This window comes from Callorhinus ursinus, unplaced genomic scaffold, assembly GCF_003265705.2.
Source record: "Callorhinus ursinus isolate GAN/ISIS: 27379988/994484 unplaced genomic scaffold, GSC_fseal_2.0 scaffold18, whole genome shotgun sequence".
Lineage (NCBI taxonomy): Eukaryota > Metazoa > Chordata > Mammalia > Carnivora > Otariidae > Callorhinus > Callorhinus ursinus.
Genome location: NW_027397080.1, coordinates 2,919,995 through 2,940,682, shown reverse-complemented (window position 1 = coordinate 2,940,682; position 20,688 = coordinate 2,919,995). Strand labels below are relative to the sequence as shown.

The 20,688-nt window shown below is 52.7% G+C and overlaps 2 protein-coding genes across 3 annotated transcripts in view; one reads left to right on the top strand and one right to left on the bottom strand.

The window, feature by feature from the left end:
* Positions 1 to 8,169, top strand: part of SZT2 (SZT2 subunit of KICSTOR complex) — a 50,317-nt gene extending 42,148 nt beyond the window's left edge. Inside the window, exons 63-72 of the mRNA XM_025856197.2 lie at positions 892 to 982; positions 1,131 to 1,211; positions 1,295 to 1,369; positions 3,830 to 4,043; positions 4,430 to 4,583; positions 4,736 to 4,858; positions 4,972 to 5,377; positions 5,507 to 5,623; positions 7,237 to 7,305; positions 7,448 to 8,169. Of these exons, the coding sequence (XP_025711982.1) occupies positions 892 to 982; positions 1,131 to 1,211; positions 1,295 to 1,369; positions 3,830 to 4,043; positions 4,430 to 4,583; positions 4,736 to 4,858; positions 4,972 to 5,377; positions 5,507 to 5,623; positions 7,237 to 7,305; positions 7,448 to 7,591 (1,474 nt within the window). The 3' untranslated portion in view covers positions 7,592 to 8,169. The remainder of the gene's footprint in view (positions 1 to 891; positions 983 to 1,130; positions 1,212 to 1,294; positions 1,370 to 3,829; positions 4,044 to 4,429; positions 4,584 to 4,735; positions 4,859 to 4,971; positions 5,378 to 5,506; positions 5,624 to 7,236; positions 7,306 to 7,447) is intronic.
* Positions 8,170 to 8,314: 145 nt separating this feature from the next.
* HYI (hydroxypyruvate isomerase (putative)) lies at positions 8,315 to 11,050 on the bottom strand. Of its 2 annotated transcripts, none has more exons than XM_025857074.2 (8): positions 10,794 to 11,050; positions 10,594 to 10,705; positions 9,471 to 9,585; positions 9,188 to 9,266; positions 9,044 to 9,093; positions 8,861 to 8,930; positions 8,598 to 8,732; positions 8,315 to 8,503 (listed from the first exon to the last, which is right to left on the bottom strand). In XM_025857074.2, exons 1-8 carry the CDS (start codon positions 10,990 to 10,992, stop codon positions 8,427 to 8,429), a joined length of 837 nt encoding a protein of 278 aa, XP_025712859.1. In that variant the 5' UTR covers positions 10,993 to 11,050; the 3' UTR covers positions 8,315 to 8,426. The 2 variants fall into 2 exon arrangements, with proteins under 2 accessions (XP_025712859.1, XP_025712860.1); XM_025857075.1 differs by having other exon boundaries at positions 8,315 to 8,472; positions 10,794 to 11,049.
* Positions 11,051 to 20,688: the final 9,638 nt, after the last annotated feature.

The following is a 20,688-nucleotide window of genomic DNA, read 5'->3' as shown; positions in this document are numbered from 1 at the left end:
CCAAGCCCCACGTTGGGCTCCACGCTGGGGATAGAGCCTACTTTAAACAAATAAAATAATTTTTAAAAAAAAGACACTGGGATGAAAAATACATTTCTGGAGCCAAATTTATAGTCAGCCCTTCCTCTCTCACCAGTCTTTAACCATCACAAATCACTGCTTAAGTCTTGTTGCAGTTTCATTGAGGATTAAATGAGACATTCCTTTTCACCAGAGGCTTTGACACAGCCCCCCCCACCCCCAGACCGCCAGCAAGAGTCCTGGCGGTTTATAGCTCCTGAGGTGATGAGTGCGTCCTCCTGGCCCTTGCTCTTTTCCTTGTTCACAGTACCTTCCCTGCTTATCTTCTCCCCTTACCGCTGAGTAGAGTAGGTCTCTGGGACCCTGAAACTGCCATTCCTCAGTCAAAAGAGAACTCCTTTTTTCTCTCAGAAGAAAGTACCTAAGCAGGGCATCAAGCATGTCCTTGAATTTTCCTCCTGAAATCTTAAACGTGCATCAGCCCCCCCCCCCCCGCCTGCACTCCCCCCACTGCGGGGCTATCTCCCCCCCCTCACAGTGTCTCCCCGTAGTCTCAGCAGCCTCTCATGCCCTAACCTGACCCCTCTCCGCTCACTGGTGGAAAGGGGCCTGCTCTCCTCCCCGCCCCAGAGCGCTCCTCCAGCTTCCCCTTAGACCAGCAGCTGCCGTGGAGCCCTGCTGCCCCGCGGTCTAGACCTGGACTCCGGTCCCGACCACTTACCCAGTGTGGTACCCCAAGCAGGTCCTTTCCCTCTCCCGCCCTGTTTCCAGTCCTACAGAACACTTGACCATGAAAGTGACTGTGGGTCTCCTGGCCGGACTGCTTCCCCTGCTGGCCTGCCTCATCCTCTCGCCTCCTCTCTCCTGCAGCACCAGCCGGCTGCGGGCCATGGCCATCCTTGGAACGGAGGGTCGCGGCTCCTTCTCCTGCCCTAAAACCAAGACCGATGGGAGCCCCAAGGTATCACATCATCGCGTACCTTCCCTGACAGTGCAGTCAGTGATGCCCCAGACCCAGGGATCACTGACCCAAAGGACCCCCCTGCTGGTTCAAGACTCGTGAATCCCCAGTGCTTGCCCATGAACCCTAGTCTCTCTCCTTTCTTCAGAGCACTGGCTCTCCGGTCACCACCTACCACCTGCAGCGGGCACTGCCCGGGGGCATCATCCTCATGGAGCTGGCTTTTCAGGTGAGCAGGGAAGAACAGTGAGTGGGGAGAGCCAGATCCACCTGTCTCTTGCCCTCCTGACCTCATCTTCATCCTCTCTCCAGGGCTGTTACTTCTGTGTCAAACAGTTTGCCCTAGAATGTTCCCGGATCCCCATGGGGCAAGCTGTCAACTCTCAGGTATGTGGTGGGGACAGAGGGGAAATAGGGGGTCTCGGACATAGTGCATCCCCAGTGCACTGTGCCCAGTAAGAGGAATACGCAGGTAGTCTGGGCCGGTGGTGATCTATTGCTTGGGCTGGCCAGGCCAGTGGCCGTTCCGGCGCCATGACTGGGTCATCTACCCATCAGCCTCACTCTGTCAGTGGGCCAGAGCTGTATTCCACCGTAGCACTGGAGGCAGAAGGCAGTCCAGCACAGTGGCCTGCTCTGGTCCTGTGTTCATCGTGGGACTGACGGGAGCCCAGCACCATGGTCGATCCATTAACCATAGATGGCCAGTGAGGACCCTAGAACATAGTAGGTAATCTGACACATGGGTACATCGATGCCATGGGCAGTCCTGGCCTGATCTAGAGCTGGAGACAGCCAGGCTTTGTCAGGATCGCCACTAAACCTTAGAATGAGGACCAGAGTTCCCAGCCACACAGCGTACCCCTGGCACTTGGTTGTTATTTATGTCCCTCTCTGTCTCCTTTGGGGCAGGGCCTCTGTATCCATGAGGGCCCAGCTCCCAGGAGTGCACAGAATGAGTCAGGATCGAGTGAGGTCAGGGACCTGAAGCCCTCTGGACTTCGGTCACCAGGCACGTCATGTGAGGGCCTGTGCCTTCTTTGTGCCTCTCATTTTGTTCCTGAGATCAGGATCTGACCGGGCCTAGTCTGCCTGACTCCTCTTATCTGGATAGCTCACATCCCAGCCCGGGGATGGTTGCCTTTGACTTGAGTGTGGACACCTAGTCCAACCATCACGGGATAAGGTGACCCAGAAAAGCGTGGTGACTTTGTGTGCAGAAACCTACCTGGGCCAGAGTGCTCCGGAGGGAGCTCTGACGGACAGGTACGCTTTCACACTTTGCTGTCGTGCTGGTGGGAAAGACCCAGCCCCGTGACACTCTCGAGCTTCTTGAAGTCCTTGTGGCTTCCTGCCCCTGATCTCCATCAAGCTTGGCTCTCCCTGCCCCTGCTTGTGTAATCGCTGACCCTACATAGATTTCTAAATTGCTGAACTGTTGCCGTTGTTACTAAGTGCAGAGTATGCATACTCAGCGTAGAAGAGAATTTTCCTCATGCTGTACCCGTAGGGGACCTACTTAAGTATACGTCCCCTGCAACATGCCAGTCAGCGGCAGGACTGGGGCTGAAGTCTAGGTCTGTGGCCGAGAGCCCTCGGCTAACATGCACCGTCATGCGCCATCCCTGACATGAAGTCAGCAATGTCCCTGAGCCTGAATTATGTCCCCCCGGCTTTCCTCTCTTCCCCTTCCCCTCCTCCACGAGCATCCTGAGGCCTTTCCACTCTAGTGCTCATGATCATCATAATCCATGGGCCCTTCAGTTTACCACACACTCTCTAGCTTTGCAAAGACCTCTGCTTTATCTCCGTGTGGATGAGGGAGCTGAAACCGAGACATTGTGACTCAGTCAGGGCCAGACAGCTGCTCTGACCCCGAGGCTGTCACTTCTTCAACAGCCAGTTCTTTCCTTTCCTAATAACTCCTGCTTCCAGTGCTTCCAAGGGCTTGGGCCTGTAGATCCTGCCAGCCCAGTGCCACGGATCCAGCTGCTAACACACTCTCGGTGACCATGACTTCCACCAGGAAAGCACCAGCTCCGTGTTTCTATCTGCCTTTCTTCCTCCATCCATGGTTCATTCATTCATTCACAGATCAATTAGAGGAGGCCCACCCTGGCCTAGCCCTGGCAGGATGTCCCAGAGGACGCTTTACGAACGAGTAGGAGCTAGCCAGATTTGGGGAGCAGGGAGAGCAGCATTCCAGGCAGAGAGAACGAGCAGGTACAAAAGTGTGAAGAGAACATGTGATGTACTGGGAAGAGCAGGTAGTTTGATGGGAAGGTCAAGCTGGAGAAATGGGAGGAGCCAGGAAAGACTTCCTAATACACGTTCCATGCCTGGCCTCCCCTGGCCGCCAGCATAAAACTGTGGCACTTCACTAGATTTTCCATAACACCATCTTCCGATGTCCTACATTCTTGTTTCTGTGGCCTGACATTGGCCGTCCTGTCCGCCTACCGCTAGAACGTAGACTCCTTGAGGGCAGGGTTTGCTCTTCTCCCAGTGTATCCCCAGCGCCTCGAACAGTACCTGGCAGGCACTAACCGGTATGTTTTGCATCAGTGGATCTGTGCCAGACATTAGCAGAATCTGGGGTAGAGTAAAAAGGCCCCTCTATCAAAACAATCATAGTTTCATGTAAACAGAATGACACTTCTGTATGAAAAATGGGATACACTGAGGACGGCTTCCCACAGAAGTCATTCCGGCAGAAGGGGGTTCCCCTGGGCCCAGAGCAACAAGGGGCAATCTTGAACTTCCTCTTCCCGTGGAAGAGGGAGAGAAATGGGAACGTGCCGGGTGGCCTGCCGGGCCCTGACCCGGCCCCCGCCCCCCGCCCCCCAGCTGTCCATGCTGTTCACGGAGGAATCCGACAAGGTGCGGGACCTGATGCACGTGCACTCGTTCAGCTACGACTTCCACCTGCGCCTCGTGCACCAGCACGTTCTGGGCGCCCACCTGGTGCTGCGGCACGGCTACCACCTGACCACCTTCCTGCGGCACTTCCTGGCCCACCACCCCGACGGGCCCCACTTCGGCCGCAATCACATTTACCAAGGTCGGTGCTCAAGGGCAGGCCGGTGAACCAGAGATAGACCACAGGGCATCAAACCAGGGCCGATGGGACCACTTCCTGGGACCAGACCTCCTCACCTCCTGTCCCGTATGGTTAATCTCCTTAATGTCACTTGGCCCATGTTCCCGTGTCTCTGGTTTGTGTCTTAAGTTCTTCACCCTGTTTCCTATCAGAGTTTAGATCTTGACCTCGGTCTGTCTGTTCTGAGCCACTTTGGGCCCATCTCGATGTTCTACAGGACCTTAGGAGTTCCCCAGAAAAACAGAGCCAGTCCACCTGTCAGTCAGAGCCTTAGGAACATCTGTCCCCCTCCCACCTATTCAGTATGTCTGTCGCAGGCTCAGCATCTCCTGTGACTTGCCCCTCAGGGACACTGGAGCTCTCCACACCACTTATCGCTGCCCACCAGCTGTATAACTACGTAGCTGACCATGCCGGCTCCTACCACATGAAGCCATTGCGGATGGCTCGGCCAGGAGGCCCAGAACATAACGAATATGCCCTGGTATCGGCGTGGCACAGGTGAAGTGGCCGGGGGCGGAGGGGGGCACCAGCATGTGCTCTGGCGGAGCTGAGGTCAGGGCCATCCGGGCAGTAGGGAGACTGGTGTTTTCTCGAGCCCCTGGCTTCATTAGAACCTCAGGACTGGCATCTTCCCCACCCCCACTGTACAGCTCCGGCTCCTATCTGGACTCTGAGGGGCTTCGTCACCAGGACGATTTCGATGTGTCTCTGCTGGTGTGTCACTGTGCTGCACCCTTCGAAGAGCAAGGAGAAGCCGAGCGGCATGTTCTGCGGTCAGCGGATCCCCCCCCCGCCTTGAGTGTGCTCGTTGCTCAGCCTCCCCTGTACCCTTGCTCTCTGTGTCTCTTGCTCTGATCACCACATTCCTACCCCTTCCCCACCCCAGGCTGCAGTTCTTCGTGGTGCTCACCAGCCAACGAGAGCTCTTTCCCAGACTCACCGCGGACTTGCGCCGGTTCCGGAAGCCACCCAAACTACCCCCTGAGCCAGAAGCTCCTGGGAGCTCAGCTGGTAGTCCGGGGGAGGCCTCGGGATTTGGTCTGGCCCCTGGACCAGCTCCCCTGTTCCCCCCACTGGCTGCAGAGGTGGGGGTGGCACGGGCACGGCTGGCTCAGCTGGTCCGGCTGGCTGGAGGACACTGCCGTCGGGACACCCTCTGGAAGCGCCTCTTCTTGCTGGAGCCTCCGGGGCCTGACCGGCTACGGCTGGGGGGGCGCCTGGCCCTGGCGGAGCTGGAGGAACTCCTGGAAGCAGTCCATGCCAAATCCATTGGGGACATTGACCCCCAGCTGGTAAGCGGCTGTGGGTTCTAGAAGGGGCTGATTTGGATACTAGGGATTCTAGCAGCAGCCAGGGGAGACGGTGCAGAGATCTCAGGTGGCTCTGAGACAGCAGATCCAGCCCCATGGACCTTCCCCTAGGACTGCTTCCTGTCTATGACAGTCTCCTGGTACCAGAGCTTGATCAAGGTTCTCCTAAGCCGCTTTCCTCAGAGCTGTCGCCATTTCCAGAGCCCAGACTTGGGAACTCAATACCTGGTAAGTCTCTTTGAGCCTCCTCTGAAAGGGGAGATGTAGCCAAAGGCCTCATCAGAGAGATAACAGGTCCCTGAAGGAGCTCCAGCCCAACTAAATGAGGTCTGCTTTGGCGGGAGGCCTAGATGGAATGGGGTCCATGTGAAACCCTTCAAGCACTGAGCACCAAGCCTCGACATAGGAATTGTGAGAACAACCTAGAGCTCTGACCTTAAAAGCTCACAAAAAGGGGCGCCTGGGTGGCGCAGTCGTTAAGCGTCTGCCTTCAGCTCAGGTCATGATCCCAGGGTCCTGGGATCGAGCCCCGCATGGGGCTGGCTCCCTGCATGGCGGGAAGCCTGCTTCTCCCTCTCCCACTCCCCCCTGCTTGTGTTCCCCCTCTCACTGGGTCTCTCTGTCAAATAAAATCTTTAAAAAAAATAAGTAAAAATAAGCTCACAAAAAAAACACAGACCTTTGGCTAGAGATCCAGAGGGCCAAGCTCTGGAACCTCATCAGTGGTTGGTCTTAGGGGCTGGAATCCCAAGAAGGACCTCTGTGGCTTTAAAGCCTCGTTAAGCCAAAGTGTGGTTTTCACCCCAGCAGCAGCAGCAGCAGCAGCACCTGGGAGTGTGCCAGTGTGCCAAAATGCAGAGTCTCGGGCCCCAGCTCCAACCCGCTGACTCAGCACGTGCCTTCTAGCCCAATCCCCACATGCACGTGAGAGGCTAAGCACTACCTGGGCCAGGTAGAGGGAAAAAGGCTCAGGTGGTGGCCGGAGAGCATGGGGGCTGAGAGACTGAAGAGGTGGGCCTGGTGAGAGTGGTGGTTGTGGGGAGGAGGCATTCAGAAGACTTCCAAAAAAGTAGGCACTGGCCCGTAGGGAGGGGTCCCGCAGCACTGCTTGTGGGGAAGGCCAGCTTCAGGGTGTGAAGGGGCGTCCCGGCATGCTGAGGTGGTAAGGCTGCAGTTGTGCAGGGGGGTTGAGCAGACGGGGGTGCTCCTGTGGGTGGTGGGAGCACTGAAACAGGAGTGGCTTTGGGGGAAGGGTGAGGAGTTGGGTCGGAGGTCCATGAGGCCCTCCCAGGACCACACTCTAGAAGGTTGAGGGACCGGAGCCCAGGAGAGAGAGAGAGACCTTGGCAGCATCTGTGTGAACAGGTGGTCACTGAAGCCTAGGAGTAGAAGGAATCATCTGGAAGAGATCACAGAGCTGAGCAAAGGGACAGTCAGACATAGGGGGACAGTCCCAGGGGAGGTCAAAGAGATACAGGACTCAGGACACGGGGCAAGGAGGGCTTGCGCCAAGGGCAGAGAACTCTCCGTCACTGACGGGCTTCCGTGTGCCAGCTCTGTGCAGGACCTCTAGCTAGACAAGCGCTGAAACCTTCCAGTCAGGCGCCTCCCCCTCATTTTGATGAGGCTGGTCGGGCTGCCGGGGAGCCAGCGAGGATGAGGGCTGCGGTTCAGTTCAGAGACAAGGTCCTGGGCAACCGGAACGCAGGTGGGCTCGGGTGTGGTGATGGAAACAGGCCTTCCTCACACCGGTCCTACTTCCAGAATGCCCTCAAGGAAGGTGAATGCCGCCTCAGGTGACACAGACCTCACTCCCCATGTCACTTTGTCTTTCACTGCAGGTTGTGCTGAATCAGAAGTTTACGGACTGTTTTGTGCTGGTGTTTCTGGATTCCCACTTGGGAAAGACGGTGAGAACAGGGGTGAGGGGCTTTGTGTCAGCCTAGTGGGAGGCTCCCCAACTGGAGCTTGCTGAGGTTGGGGAGCCCTGTTCCCCATGCCTCCCCTCCCCCCCCACCTCTCACCACTGCACCCCTGCCATGTTCCCCACAGTCTTTGACGGTGGTTTTCCGAGAGCCCTTCCCGGTACAGCCGCAGGACAGCGAGAGCCCCCCCGCCCAGCTGGTCTCCACCTACCACCACCTCGAGTCCGTCATCAACACAGCTTGCTTCACCCTCTGGACCCGCCTCCTCTGAGGCCCAGACCAGTGAATGTCACCGTTCCTCGAACCATGGGGGCCTGGAAGATTGCCCACTTGAAGCAGGACTGACCAGCCCTTCTGGGCCTGGACACTGAAGGACACCAAAAGCTTTGTGACTAGATCTCAGGGGTCTGCAGCCCCAGCCTCACAGTGAGAGCTGCCCTCCTGAGCACTTGCCACTGCTGACCAGCCCAGCGCTCCAGAGGGGCAGATCAACTCCCTGAGGTGCGCATCTCCTTTCAGGCCCCTGGGCCCTTCCAGAACGGGACTACACCTTCCTACTCACCTGGTGTAGTCCCAGGAATTCACACCAGGTGGCAAGCGCTCACCCAGGGAGCTCCTCTGCCTGAACGCTGCCTCCAAGTCTCGGATTGCCGTCAGCCACTCCACCCCCACGTTGAGCCCTCTGGTATTAATTTCCCACTTGAACATCATTGCTGGACGTTGCCATTGAGATATGACACCTTGGTTCCAATGTTAGCCCTGCCTCTGAAGCCTCTGTGACCACAGGCCAGTCCCTCAGCTCTCTGACCTGCGGTTTGTGGTGTATAAATGAAGAGGTGGACTCAAAAACCCCCGTGTGCACAGGAGAGTGGAGCACTTGAGTGTGAGCCGTACGTCCCTTCTCGCCCTGGGAGAGTGAGCGGTTAGACACTGTCCCCCACCTGCCCAATCACACACACACACACACACACACACACACACACACACGGGAAAATGTTGAGCAGGTGGTCTTTAATTCAGGCAATGCAGGCTGCTCGGCGCCCTGTCCCACAGAGGCAGGCGGGGGCAGGGCAGGACCTCACTGGCCAGCCTGTGGGCGGCCCTGCCTATCCCAGTACGAACGAAGCCAATTCAAGCCCTCTACTGTGTCTCCTGAGGAGAGAGGGAGGTGGCCGCGTCTTAGCTGGTGAGGAGAAAAGCAGCCATGTCCAATACCTGTCCCTCCAGAGCTCCCTTCGCCAGGGCCTGGCCTGGGGCCCCAGCACCACCCCCCTCACCTTGAGGCCGGTACTCGCAGCCCACAAAGCCCCTGTAGCCTTCATCCTCCAGCAGCTGGAACAGATAGGGGAAGTTCAGCTCCCCGGGGCTGTCAGGCTCCCCCCGGCCCGGGACCTGTGCCACCTGCACGTGCCCTAGACACAGATGGGGGCAGGTGTGGGGCCCAGGCTCCAGCTGAGGCCTGAGGAACAAATGCGAGGGGGCGTGGGGGTTGAAGGGGTGGGAGCACAGCAGACGAGGAGCAAAGACAGACTCCTCTCACCAACGAGGGGCAGGAACTCCCGTATGTTTCCTGTCAGGTTCCCATCCATGATCTGCCAGTGGAATAGGTCCTGAGTAGAGAACACTAGTCAGAGATCCTGCAGGCCCCCTGGTCCCCCACCCCATCCTCCCCAGATGTGGGGAACATGGGCCTTCTGAGAAGCACTCCCTTTCTTCCACCTACCATCTGTAACTGGAGGTTGGGTCTTCCAACCTTCTGTAAGATGGCTGCCGCTGGGAGAGAAACCGGGGGGGGGGGGGCCGGGAAACCCAAGGAGACCACAAGGATCAGAGGAGGCGGGGGGGGGGTACAGGGCTGCGGTCCTACCCTGCTGGGGGGTGTCCAGGAAGTACCGGGGGTCAGTGATGCGGGTATTGATGGGCTCCAGCAGTCCCACGAGGCTCTCCTAGCACCACCATGGGCCCGTGAACAGAGCTCTGCTCCAGTTCCGTTCCCCGCCCGGCCAGTCACTGGTGAAGGCCCTCACCGTTCCCTTTGAGCTGGGCTAGGGCCCAGCCTCGTGCCTCATTTGCTCGCCCCGCTGTGCGCCCCCCTCCACACACGTAGGCGTTCACGTAAGTATGCGCGTCTGTATGTCCTTGGGGCTCACCTGGGCCAAAACCCCAGCTGCGTGCCTCAGGTTCTCCAGAAAAACCGTCTCCATTTCGCTCCTGACTGCTGCTCGGTCAGCCCCCTGGGGTACCCGGCCAGCCATCAGGTGAACCCTGGGGGAACGTGGCACTGGAGGAGGCTGGGGAGGCCATCCGGACTGCAGGGCCCTCGTTCCTCTGGCTCCCAGCGTGTGCCGCCTCCAGCTGCCCTCCCAGCCCCCCACCCCCCTCTGGCTGGGCTGTCACCTGCCCTCCTATGTCAGCCTGAGATACCTTCTGAGGGTCACCGCATCCTCCCGCCGCAGAGACCTCTCATTTAGCCCTCCCTGTCTTCTCTACCTCTCCTTTCCAGCGGGCCCTCTCCTGGGGCTACAAGCATGCACGACAGCCTCTCTCCCTAACAAGTATTTTGACCCTTTCCCTTAAGTATTCCGAGCTGCCTGCCTCCAAGCCTTGCATCTGTTGCTTAAAGTCTTCCCATCTGCTTTCGGCCCCCACCACTCACCAGCAATGACCCCTGTTGCCGGTTCCATCTCAGCCCGCTTACCCTCAGCAGGGCCTGACATTTATTTGATCAGCCCCACTGTGCCTCTTCCACCTCCTGCTGCCATCTCCTGATCCTTCTTGGCCACACCCAGCTCCAAAGGGCCACATCTCCAGCCTCAGGAACTCTGCTGAGCACCCCAAGCCTTCTCTTGTCTCTGGCCGCTGCATCCTCGCCTCCAGTGCTCCTTACATCAAGCAAATGCCTGTTCATTCCTTTTAGACCCAGCTCAACATCACTACCTGTAAGAAGCTTCCTCTGATCCCAAACAGGTGCCATAAACTGACCCTTCCTCCAATGGATCACTCCGTAGGTTTACTTTACTATCTCCCTAGCCAGGCAGCTCCTGGCACGGGATCCCAGCCTGAAAGAGTAGCCAACTGAGAATGACACAGGACAAATAAAACACAAAAGGCAATTTACAAAGGACCGGGGGCTGGCAGAGTGGAGAAGGGCCCGTGCGCTGACTCCCGAACCTCTCCAACCTGGCGTTCCGTTCTCCCAGACCCCAGACGTGGGGCAGGGTCTTGGAGGGGACAGGGCAGGATGGGGAGGAGGTGGAGGAGAGGGTAGGATACCTGGGACAGCCCAGAGCCTTGGCGTACAGCACTGCCTGCTCCAGCCCCTCTCGGAAGGCCGCTTGCCTCCCGGGAACGGCCCCCAGCCCCATTTCCCCTTTCTCTCGGTCTCCTGCGGAGAGAACGGGCCTCAGCCCCGGCTCGCGTCCTCGGGCCTCCCGGTGCCTCCCGGTGCCCCCCGCCTCGGCCCCGCGGCGCACCAGGGGGCGTGTTGATCAGCACCAGCCGCAGCCCCGCTTCCCGCGCCGCGCGCGCCAGTGCCTCGGGCTGCTCCGCGTACGGCCAGGCCACCTCCGCGGCCTCGAAGCCCGAGCTGCCGGCCGCCCGGAGCCGCGCGGGGAGCCCGGGGAACTCGGGGAACAGCCACGACACGTTGGCCGAGAAACGGAGTGGAGCCATGGCCGGCCGGGGACACGCGCGCAGGGCAGAGTTTGGGACCGGCCGGAAGGCGGAAGCAGGCGGGGCGCCGCGGAACGGACCTGACCCCGCCCGGCGGGGGAGCGCGGATCCGGGGGGAGGGCGTTGCGGGGCCGGGTCAGTAAGGGGAGCGCAGATCCGGGGGGAGGGCGCTGCGGAGCCCGGTAGAGAGGGGGAGCGCGGATCGTGGGGGAGGGCGCTGCGGGGCTGGGCGGGGCGGGGAATCGCGGATCCTGGGGGAGGGCGCTGCGGGGCCGGGTCGGGAGGGGGATCGCAGATCCCGTGGGAGGGCGCTGCGAGGCTGGGTTGGGAGGGGGATCGCCGATCGGGGGGAGGGCGCTGCGGGGCCGGGTCGGGCGGGGGATCTCCAATTCCGGGGGAGGGCGCTGCGGGGCTGGGCCGGGCGGAGAATCGCCGATCCCGGGGGAGGGCGCTGCGGGGCCCGGACTTGGCCCGCTGGGGGAGAGCGTCTGGGGAGCCCGACCCGACTGGGGGCGCGCTGGCTCCGTGAGCCGAGCCAAGAGCCCTCTGTGCCAGCCTTTTTTGGTTAGAAAAGTAGTGTGGGGTAAAGACCGCGGATGGTTCAGAAAAGTGACATTTTTCGAGACTGGAGAAGGGGAAACGTGGGAGAGGTGACAGAACCGAGCGAGAGGAGCTTGGCCCTGGTGTGGGCAGGAGAGCCCCCCGCTCCAACCGCCGGAGGGTAGACGAGCGGGGCGGGGGGGGGAGGGGAGGCTGGGGTCCCCTGGGCTGAGAGCCCGGAGATAAGGCAAGAGAGAGCTGGCCCGTCCTGAGAACCCAGTTAAAAGTGAGGAACGTGAACTTTAACAAATACTTAGTATTTACCCTCATTATAAAATAATGTATCTATTATAAAAATAGTATCTGTTCATTAAGCTACACGACGAAATCAAGAACATTTAAATCACCAGTCATTACACCACTAACCGTTAACTTTCCCTTACAGATTAAAAAATAAACAAAAGGTTTTTTTTCTTAGAGAATTCTGATCATACTGTACATGCAGTTTTATGGTCTGCTTTTTCATTTAATATTTTGTTACCATTTCCCCGTGTTCAATATCCCTCAAAGTCGTTGCATTCGCTGTTCATTGTGCCATACCCGCAGCCCAGAATTTATCCTACTGCTCTGCTGATGGTCATTAGGGTTTTTCAACATTCGTGTGTGTGTAATGCACCTCTTGGCTCCATCTCTGAACTTTTTTCTTAGGTTCCTTTGAGCTGTCCATTACAGTATTTGCCAGCCCAAAGTCCTTTATAAGGGAAACTGGCCTCACCACTGGTCTCTGCCCTGAGCGGTTATGGGTGGGCTGTTCCCTTATCCCCAGCTGATTGGGCCACAGGAGGACATCTGATCCAAGGGCAGCCAATGCCTTTGCCGGCCGAAGACCCATTACTTGCCTAGTTTGGAAAGATGATCTGGCCAATCGGATTCTCTTTCTCAAAGTTCAAAGAAGTACTGAGAAAGTCAACTAAGAGGCAGTCTTGCCAAAAAATGTGGCTGTAGAAACAAAGTCAGCAGGAGTTGGTAAAGGAATGCTAGCGCAGACAGGGGGGTAACCAAGCACGAGAATACTAGGGGTAGAGGTAGCACGTTGAGAAACCTCGGCGTAGAGTTTCTCGGGCTGGCAAAACCCACAACTACATCGGATCTGTGCACTTCCCAGGCTGGGATGTTTAGACTTTCCTGGGTTTCTGTGTCTGTAGCCTCTTAATGTTTCTTGAGAGAATGCGAATGAGTTTATTTCATCCTCAATAACACGAGTGATTGGGAAGATTCCTAAGGTTGGCATTACATAGTCAGCCAATAGGAACATGTTTAAGGTCTTGATGCTCTGCTAAATTGCTTTTCAAAATTATTGCAAGTTTATACTCCACCAGTACGTGAGCGGAAGTCCTCTTGGTCTGTTTTCTGCGCTAGCTTTGACAGAAGGAAGCTCTAAGGGCAACATTAGGAGCACCCGCAGGAGCATTGCCTGTTCTGTCGCTGCTGGCCTCTATCCCAAGGCAGGCCCACTCAGACACCTGGGGTGCAGGCGGGCATCAGAGTTCATCCAAGCAGCCAGCAAGTTCCGTTTCTTCAGCTCTGCTTCTAAGAACAGACCGCCACCAGCCAGTCCTGATCACCTGATTTCTTGCCCCTTTGCAGCTTGTGTTATACTTGGAACTTTGACTTGTCCTGAAACGTGTTTCTTGGGTATAGTCCAATCAGGATGTGACCTCACTAAGTTTAATATTTTAATCAATCCCAACTTCAGCATGTTTGTAGTCCAATGTTGACCATGCAGAATAACTAACATCTAAGGAAAGTAATTCCTTTTTTTTTTCTTTTTTACGATTTTATTTATTTATCTGACAGAGAGAGAGAGCACAAGCAGGGGGAGTGGCAGGCAGAGGGAAAGGGAGAAGCAGGCTCCCTGCTGAGGAAGGAGCCCGACGTGGAGCTTGATCCCAGGACCCTGGGATCATGACCTGAGCCAAAAGCAGACGCTCTACCAACTGAGCCACCCAGGCATCCCAAAAGTAATTCATTTTTAACACTTCCCTGTAAATCTCTAAGTGTGTAAATTCTACTTAAGACTTTAAAAGCACCACCATCTGCTGGGGTCTGCTCCTTTTTGTGTATACCCTTCAGGGCAGCAAAGATGATGTATAATAAGAACTAGAGGGGCATGACTCACTTCCCCCTTAATTTTCTTCAACACCTTCATATAATATATCAAAATAAATGCAAAAGGAGGACAATGCCCGTGAAAATTCTTTTCTTTTTTTTTTAAGATTTTATTTTTAAGTAATCTCTACACCCAATGTGGGGCTCGAACTCACGACCCCAAGATCAAGAGTCGCATACTCCACCAACTGAGCCAGCCAGGTACCCCGGAAATTATTTTCTTTACTCACTGTTTGACTTTCTACCATACACCACTTTGCAACATAGGCATTACACTAAGTTATTATTACAGATCTTGATTCTTTGCATTTAACTTTTAAGGAAAGAATTTGGTATGACAATGAGTTAAGGTAACAACTTAAAATAGTTACATGGCTGGTGGCTAAGACTTGAGTGTAGAGTTTAGAGTCTTGTTCAATCACTGGATTGCACTTGCCAGTGTGGTTAAAAAATACACAGCTCATGTGAAATGCAAATCAAAACCTCAATGAAATTCATTTTATACCTTCCAGATTGACAAAAAATTTTTATTCAGACATCAAATATTGGATTGGATTTGGAACAACTGGAACATTTATTCACTGCTGGTAGAAGTGTGTGAATCACTACAATCACTTTGGAAGACAATCTGGCAGTATCTCTTAAGGCTGAACATCCATATACATTTGATCCCGCAGTTCCTTTCCCAGGGATATCCCGTGAAGGAATGTTTGCACAGGTGTACCAGGAACCCTGTGTTTTTCATAGCAGCACTATTTGTGTAGCAAAAATACGGAACTAACCCCAATGTCCACTAATATATATAGAGATGAGTCGCAGGATAGCCATCCAGTGTTGTATAGAAAAGTGAAGAGAAAGCTGATGGCTCAAATAATACAAGTGAGTTTGCTCTTGTATTCATTCCAGTGATATATGAAGAGCTTAGTGAAGTTTGGGTCAAATTGGAAACATCAGTGTGAACACATCAACTGGATAAATCTCAGAAACATAATCCTGAGTGAAAGAAGCAAATCACAGAGAAATACATAGAGTGTGATCCCATTTATACAAAGTCCAAGGCAGGGAAGACCAAACAATATCTTGGGTAAGGATACGAGCAAGTAAATAATGACTGCAAAATTCAGGGTGACAGCAAGCTCCAGACAGGGAAGGAAGAGGGGAGCATCGGAGGTTTCAATACTGATGACCATCCCCTTTATCTTACACCGGCTGAGATGATCCGTTTTATCACTACTCTTTCTATCTCGCATCTCTTTTATAAATACCATTTTGCATCTGTTCCATATTTAATAAAAATGGTTTGTAAAACCTTCTGTAAGCATTACTACCACCTGTTAGCACATTTTGCATTAACATCCTTCTGGTAGCATCATCTTAATCGCAAGGCTTTTCCTACAGACTCAGCTTGTTTGTAATAGACTGTAATCACCCCGTTTTGGATTCAGTGTGTCACTGTTCTGTGTAGTGTTCTTTTATCATATTACCTGCCTAGAACCTGTGGTAGGCAGCCTGTCCAATGGTCCCCCGATGATGTCCACCTCCTGGTCTTCACACCCTCTCGCCTTGAATGTGGGCTGGACCTGGCAACTTCCTTCTAAAAAATATAACAGAACCTCAGAGATTAGGTTACAAAAAGGCTGTGGCTTCTGTCTTGGGTGCCCCCCTCACTCATTCACTCCCTCACTCAGGAAAACCAGCTGCCCTGTTGTGCGCTGCCTTAATGGAAAGACACAGGTCAAGGGGCTAATGTCTCCAGCTAACAGCCAGGGAGGACCTGCGGCCTGCCAACAGCCGTGTGAGGGAGCTCGGAAGCAGATCTGCTGCCATTAAGCCTCAACACTGTACCTCGAACAACATCTTAATTGCAGCCTTGTGACAGATAGGGTTTGAATCAGAGATACCAGCTAAGCCACACCTGGATTCCTGACCTACAGAAACTCTTTGATAGTAAATGTTTGTTGTCTTAAGCCACCAAGTTTTGAGGTAATTTGTCAGCAACAGTGGATAACAAATAAAGGATCTCTTTCCTCTTCTGGGATAAGTTCCCTGGTTTGAGGAAACAATGTCATTTCTACCACTCTTGCGGTAAATGGGTGCTGCCATTTTCTTCTATGATTCTGTCATCCAAGTCTCAGTGATTGGTCAATGAGTGGGCACCTGACCCAAACTGGATCAACCATATAACAGGCGGGAGGCCTGTTACAGACATTGTAGGTCACCTACCCAACATCTGTTCCCTCTTTTCTCCTTCCTAATAGAACCATAGCTCATGGGGACAGTCGGCCAGAGAGAGTAAAGCTAACATACAGAGCAAAGTAGCAAAGAAAAACCGAGAAGCACTGTGTTCAGCACTTGGAACCTCTGTAAGGGCATCAACCAGGCTGGCCTTCTTACTTCATCTTAACTCTTTCTAAAAACCAGATGTCCCAGAACGAACTTGCTTTTTTCATCCCAAGATCCAGCATGGTGCACATTTCAGGAAACACTTGGTTCTCTCGGTAAAATGTAATTTCCTCAATTTAAAGACCTGAACCCTGGACACTGGGGCTATGTATTTATGTCATTTTCTGAATTTATATAATTTCATATAGCCTGTAGCGGAGTCTTTATCTTTTGAAGTCATGAGTTTATGCTGATATTTTTCATTTCACCCCATCTCCCTTAAGCTCTTTCCTACCTTGTTCTAATACAGGAGCATCTTCATTTCTATTTAACTTTATTTTTTGAGCTACTGGTCTTTATTTTTATTTTTTTTTAAGTTTTTGTTTGTTTTTTAGATTTTATTTCTTTACTTGACAGAGAGAGAGAGAGAGAGAGAGAGCAAGAGCAGGAACACAAGCACAAGGAGTGGGAGAGGGAGAAGCAGGCTTCCCGCGGGGCAGGGACGACCTGAGCCGAAGGCAAATGCTTAACGATGGAGCCACCCAGGCGCTCCTGAGCTACTGGTCTTCTATACAGCAATGTTCAAATCGGATTCCACACATCATGTTCTATATTTTCACATCCAACCATGTGTTCAATTACAGGTGCCTAGATGTAAGAATATCAACATTCAAGTGTTACTTCATTATTATTATTATTTTGAGCTATTGAAGCTGCATTGCTAAGGCTTTGGCACTGATCTTCCCTGCTTTTTTCAGTATGCCAGCAATAGTCCATATCACACAGATTCCTGATTACTTGGAACTGGGTCAGAAAGGAAGCTAAGTCTTTGGTAAAGTTTTTCTTTCCTAGTTTTCTCTTGTATCCAAGCACATCATAGGGAAATATCCATGGTGCATCTACATTAGGACTCTCCCACTAAAATTTCAGCACAGTTATACAGAATCATCTTGCACAAACAGTACATTGAATCACATCATTATACAAAATAGCATGGAATCATTTTATGAAATTTGTTTGCACAAATGATCATATAATATTCTTGGAAGGGTATTATCATACTTGCTGTTTCATGTTATACGCCCTCATCTTGCAAAGGAGATTTCCTATAACTGGCCCTTTAGTTTCTATTCTATTACTGGTGGTCGGATCACATCCAGACACTCTTCTTGCGCCCTTCCCTTACATATGCGTGCTATTAGTGACACACAAGGCCCTTGGCAGTCTTAACTAATGGAGTGTTAACTAACCACACACCCATCCCCATGCAAACTTTAAACTTGGTTAAATTCAGCCAGTGTAATCGGGCTCCCTGCTCGGCGGGAAGCCTGCTTCTCCCTCTCCCACTCTCCCTGCTTGTGTTCCCGCTCTCGCTGTGTCTCTCTGTTAAAAAATAAAAAAAATGAAAATTCAACCAGCGTATGTGTGACTCAAAGGGTACAGGTGTGAATATTCAAAAAGCTGGTTTTTACATTGGAAATTTTGAAAAATCTCAGTAACCCTGACTACAGAGTCCTATCCTTCTCTTGTTTAATCTTTACACACGTGAATTCTACTCTTGGTGTGTTATGTATATACTTTTTGCTGCTTGTTTATTTTTCAACATACATCAGACATACGTAGGAAATACATTTTTAGGAAAACACAAATAAACTCAGTCTACCTTACTATTCTCTTCCCCTTTCTTTGGCCATTCTTTTAACTGCATTTTATTCCAAAATATGTAGATTTTTTAAAGATTTTATTATTAAGTAATCTCTACACCCAACATGGGGCCCAAACTCACAACCCCCAGATCAAGAGTCCCATGCTTCATTGACTGAGCTAGCCAGGCATCCCAAAATATGAAGATTTTTATCATTCCCCTATTGGTGGGCAAGATTGCCTCCAAATCATCACTATTACCAACGGTAAGCATTCTTGTATATGTTTTGTGTGTGTGTACAAATACGAGTCTTTCTCCAGCATCCATCCCATAAGTGGACTTGCTGGGCCATAGGACATGCAGCTCTAATTCGGGGCACCTGGGTGGTTCACTCAGTTAAGCGACTGACTCTTGGTTTCAGCTCAGGTCCTGATCTCAGGGTCATGAGATCGAGCCCCACATCGGGCTCTGTGCTTAGCACAGAGTCTGCTTGGGATTGTCCATCTCCATCTCCCTCTGCCCCTACCCCCTGCTCTCTCTCAAATCAATAAATACATCTTTAAAAAAAAAAAGAAAGAAAGCTCTAATTCACGGCTAAATTGCTCTTCAAAGGGTTTTATCAATTTGCATTCCTTCTGACAGTCTATCAAAGTACCTGTTTCCCTACATCTTCATCAACACTGAATCATATCAGTTTTTAAGATTCTTGCCAACCATGGGGCACCTGGGTGGTTCAGTTGGTTGAGTGACTGACTCTTGATTTCAGCTCAGGTCATGATCTCAGGGTTGTGAGATCAAGCCTCACGTCGGGCTCCGCATTCATCGGGGAGTCTGCTTGAAATTCTCTCTCTCTCTCTCTCTCTCCCTCTGCCCCTCCCCACCTCTAAAATAGATAAATAAATCTCAAAAAAAAAAAAAAAGATTCTTGCCAACCTGAAGGGGAATAAACATCTTTTTTTTTAATTTTTAAAAAAGATTTTATTTATTTATTTGAGAAAGCGAGCAAGAGAGCACAAGCAGGGGGAGCAGCAGAGGGAAAGGGAGAAGACTCCTCCCCTCTGAGCAGGGAGCGGATCATGACCTGAGCCAAAGTCAGCCGCTTAACCAGCTGAGCCACCCAGACGCCCCAGAAGAAACATCTCTAAAAATCAAGTCCTTCATCATTACTGAGATTGAACATCTTTCCAGATGTTTATTTGCCATCATTATTCCCACTTCTGTGACTTGCTTACTGGTAGCCTTTGTCCGCTTCTCAACTGGATTCTTAGTGTTCTCACGAATCAGTTTGTGGGTGCTCTTTATAGAAATTCCAGACATTACGTCTTTGGCTCTTTTGCTTATCTTTCACTTTATTTAAAGCAACATTTGCTGTTCAGAGTGGTGGAGGAGGGCCGCCTTACCGTGGAGCTTCTTGTGTGGAAGGAGGCCTGCCCTCAGTCTTCCCCGGGCGAAGGAGTGACTCCCGAGGTTGGTAACTTGGGCAGAAAGGGGGAGCCAAAATGCTCAGCTCAGTCCCATCCTCCCCGATCTCTGTGGGAGAGCATTCCTCCTACTCTGCCTGGGGCCTCAAGTGTTATAGGCCGGCCCTCACAGGGCTGACCTCAGGATGGAATGTCAGCAAACCTGCTTGCCTAGCCGACCTAAGCCATATTGTCCCAGATCATAAAAGTAGTGTTTGTCTCTCCATCTGTCACACTCCTGTGTCTATCTCTTGATAGGTTCTTGGATCAGTCAGAGTCCAAACAGAAAACAGATGGCACATTCAAATTAGGATAATTCAGGAGATTTTAAAAAGGCACCATTTATGAAGGTGTGGGAAGGGCGTAGGTGAGACACTCAGGCTAGCCCAGCAACCTAGGGCTAGGAACAGCGGGTCTGCCACCACTCCCAGGCCCGGCAAGGTGAAGGGGAGGGGGACACGGTGACTCAAGTCCAGGAGGAGCGGGTCCTGTGGAGAGAGCTGCCCTCCAAGGAGCAGAAGCCCTCAGTTGAAGGACACGGGCGCCTTGAAGTGGCCCGCAGGGAGGAAGCCCAAGAAATACATAACCTGACCTTCCTCCCCTCCCCCTTCCAATCTCTGGATAAACCAAACAGATAAGCCAAACCAAACAGCCATGGAGGACAAAGGGAACCCATTGATGTAATCCACATCGATCTGCCTACTTGGACAGAGAGCAAGGAGGAAATAAGCTCTGGAGGGACAAACGCGATGCATCTGGCACAGTTCACATCTTTCCTCCCTCGGGATATACTCTTATCCTGCTACTGTTTTACCATGAAGCAATCTTAATCCAGCATAATGCCCCCCTGAAAGCTAAAACATTACTACCACTGATATTCATTGGGTAAAGAATCAGGTAAAAGTTAGGAGAAGCGAGCCGGCAGAATCCCAAAGTGATGCTCCCAGGCATGCACACACCTTCTCTCTGATATTCAAACACTTATCTAGGCACTGCTAGAAAGAGAGTTTGCAGATGTAATTACTGTCCCAAACCAGTTATGAAAGGGAGATTACCCTGAGTGAGCCTGACCTAATAGGTGAGCTCTCGAAAGGGTGAGCGCTCTTCCCAAAGAACACTTATGGAGGAGGCCTCCAGCCTACGGCCACAGGGAACTGAATTCTGCTCCAACCACATGCTCCTGAAGGAAGACCCTGAGCTCCAGATGTGAACGCAGCTCAACACTGATACTAGCTTTCTGGGCCAAGAACGCAGCCATGTTCACCATGCCTGGACTTCTGACCTCCGGAATGTGAGCTGATGAATGGGTGTTGTTTTCAGCTGGTATATCCGTGATAATGTGTCAGATAGCAATAGAAACCAAACAGGGGGTGAACAGGAAAGTCACACAAGCACATTTGTTACAGTCCTCATCTCTGTAGCTGGTGATAGGGCCTAAATCATATCCCAGCAGGCTGCAGATCCAGGCGCCCTCTGCCCCCTTCTAGTACCCCAGCTGGG

What these genes read in the sequence shown, in the direction of transcription:
- HYI (XM_025857074.2), bottom strand. Translation starts at nt 10,992, where the DNA reads ATGGCTCCACTCCGTTTCTCGGCCAACGTGTCGTGGCTGTTCCCCGAG. An exon ending in GCTGATCAACACGCCCCCTG is followed by an intron (nt 10,706 to 10,793) that starts GTGCGCCGCGGG and finishes TTCTCTCCGCAG; the next exon opens with GAGACCGAGAGAAAGGGGAA. An exon ending in CTGCGAGTACCGGCCTCAAG is followed by an intron (nt 8,504 to 8,597) that starts GTGAGGGGGGTG and finishes TCTCCTCACCAG; the next exon opens with CTAAGACGCGGCCACCTCCC.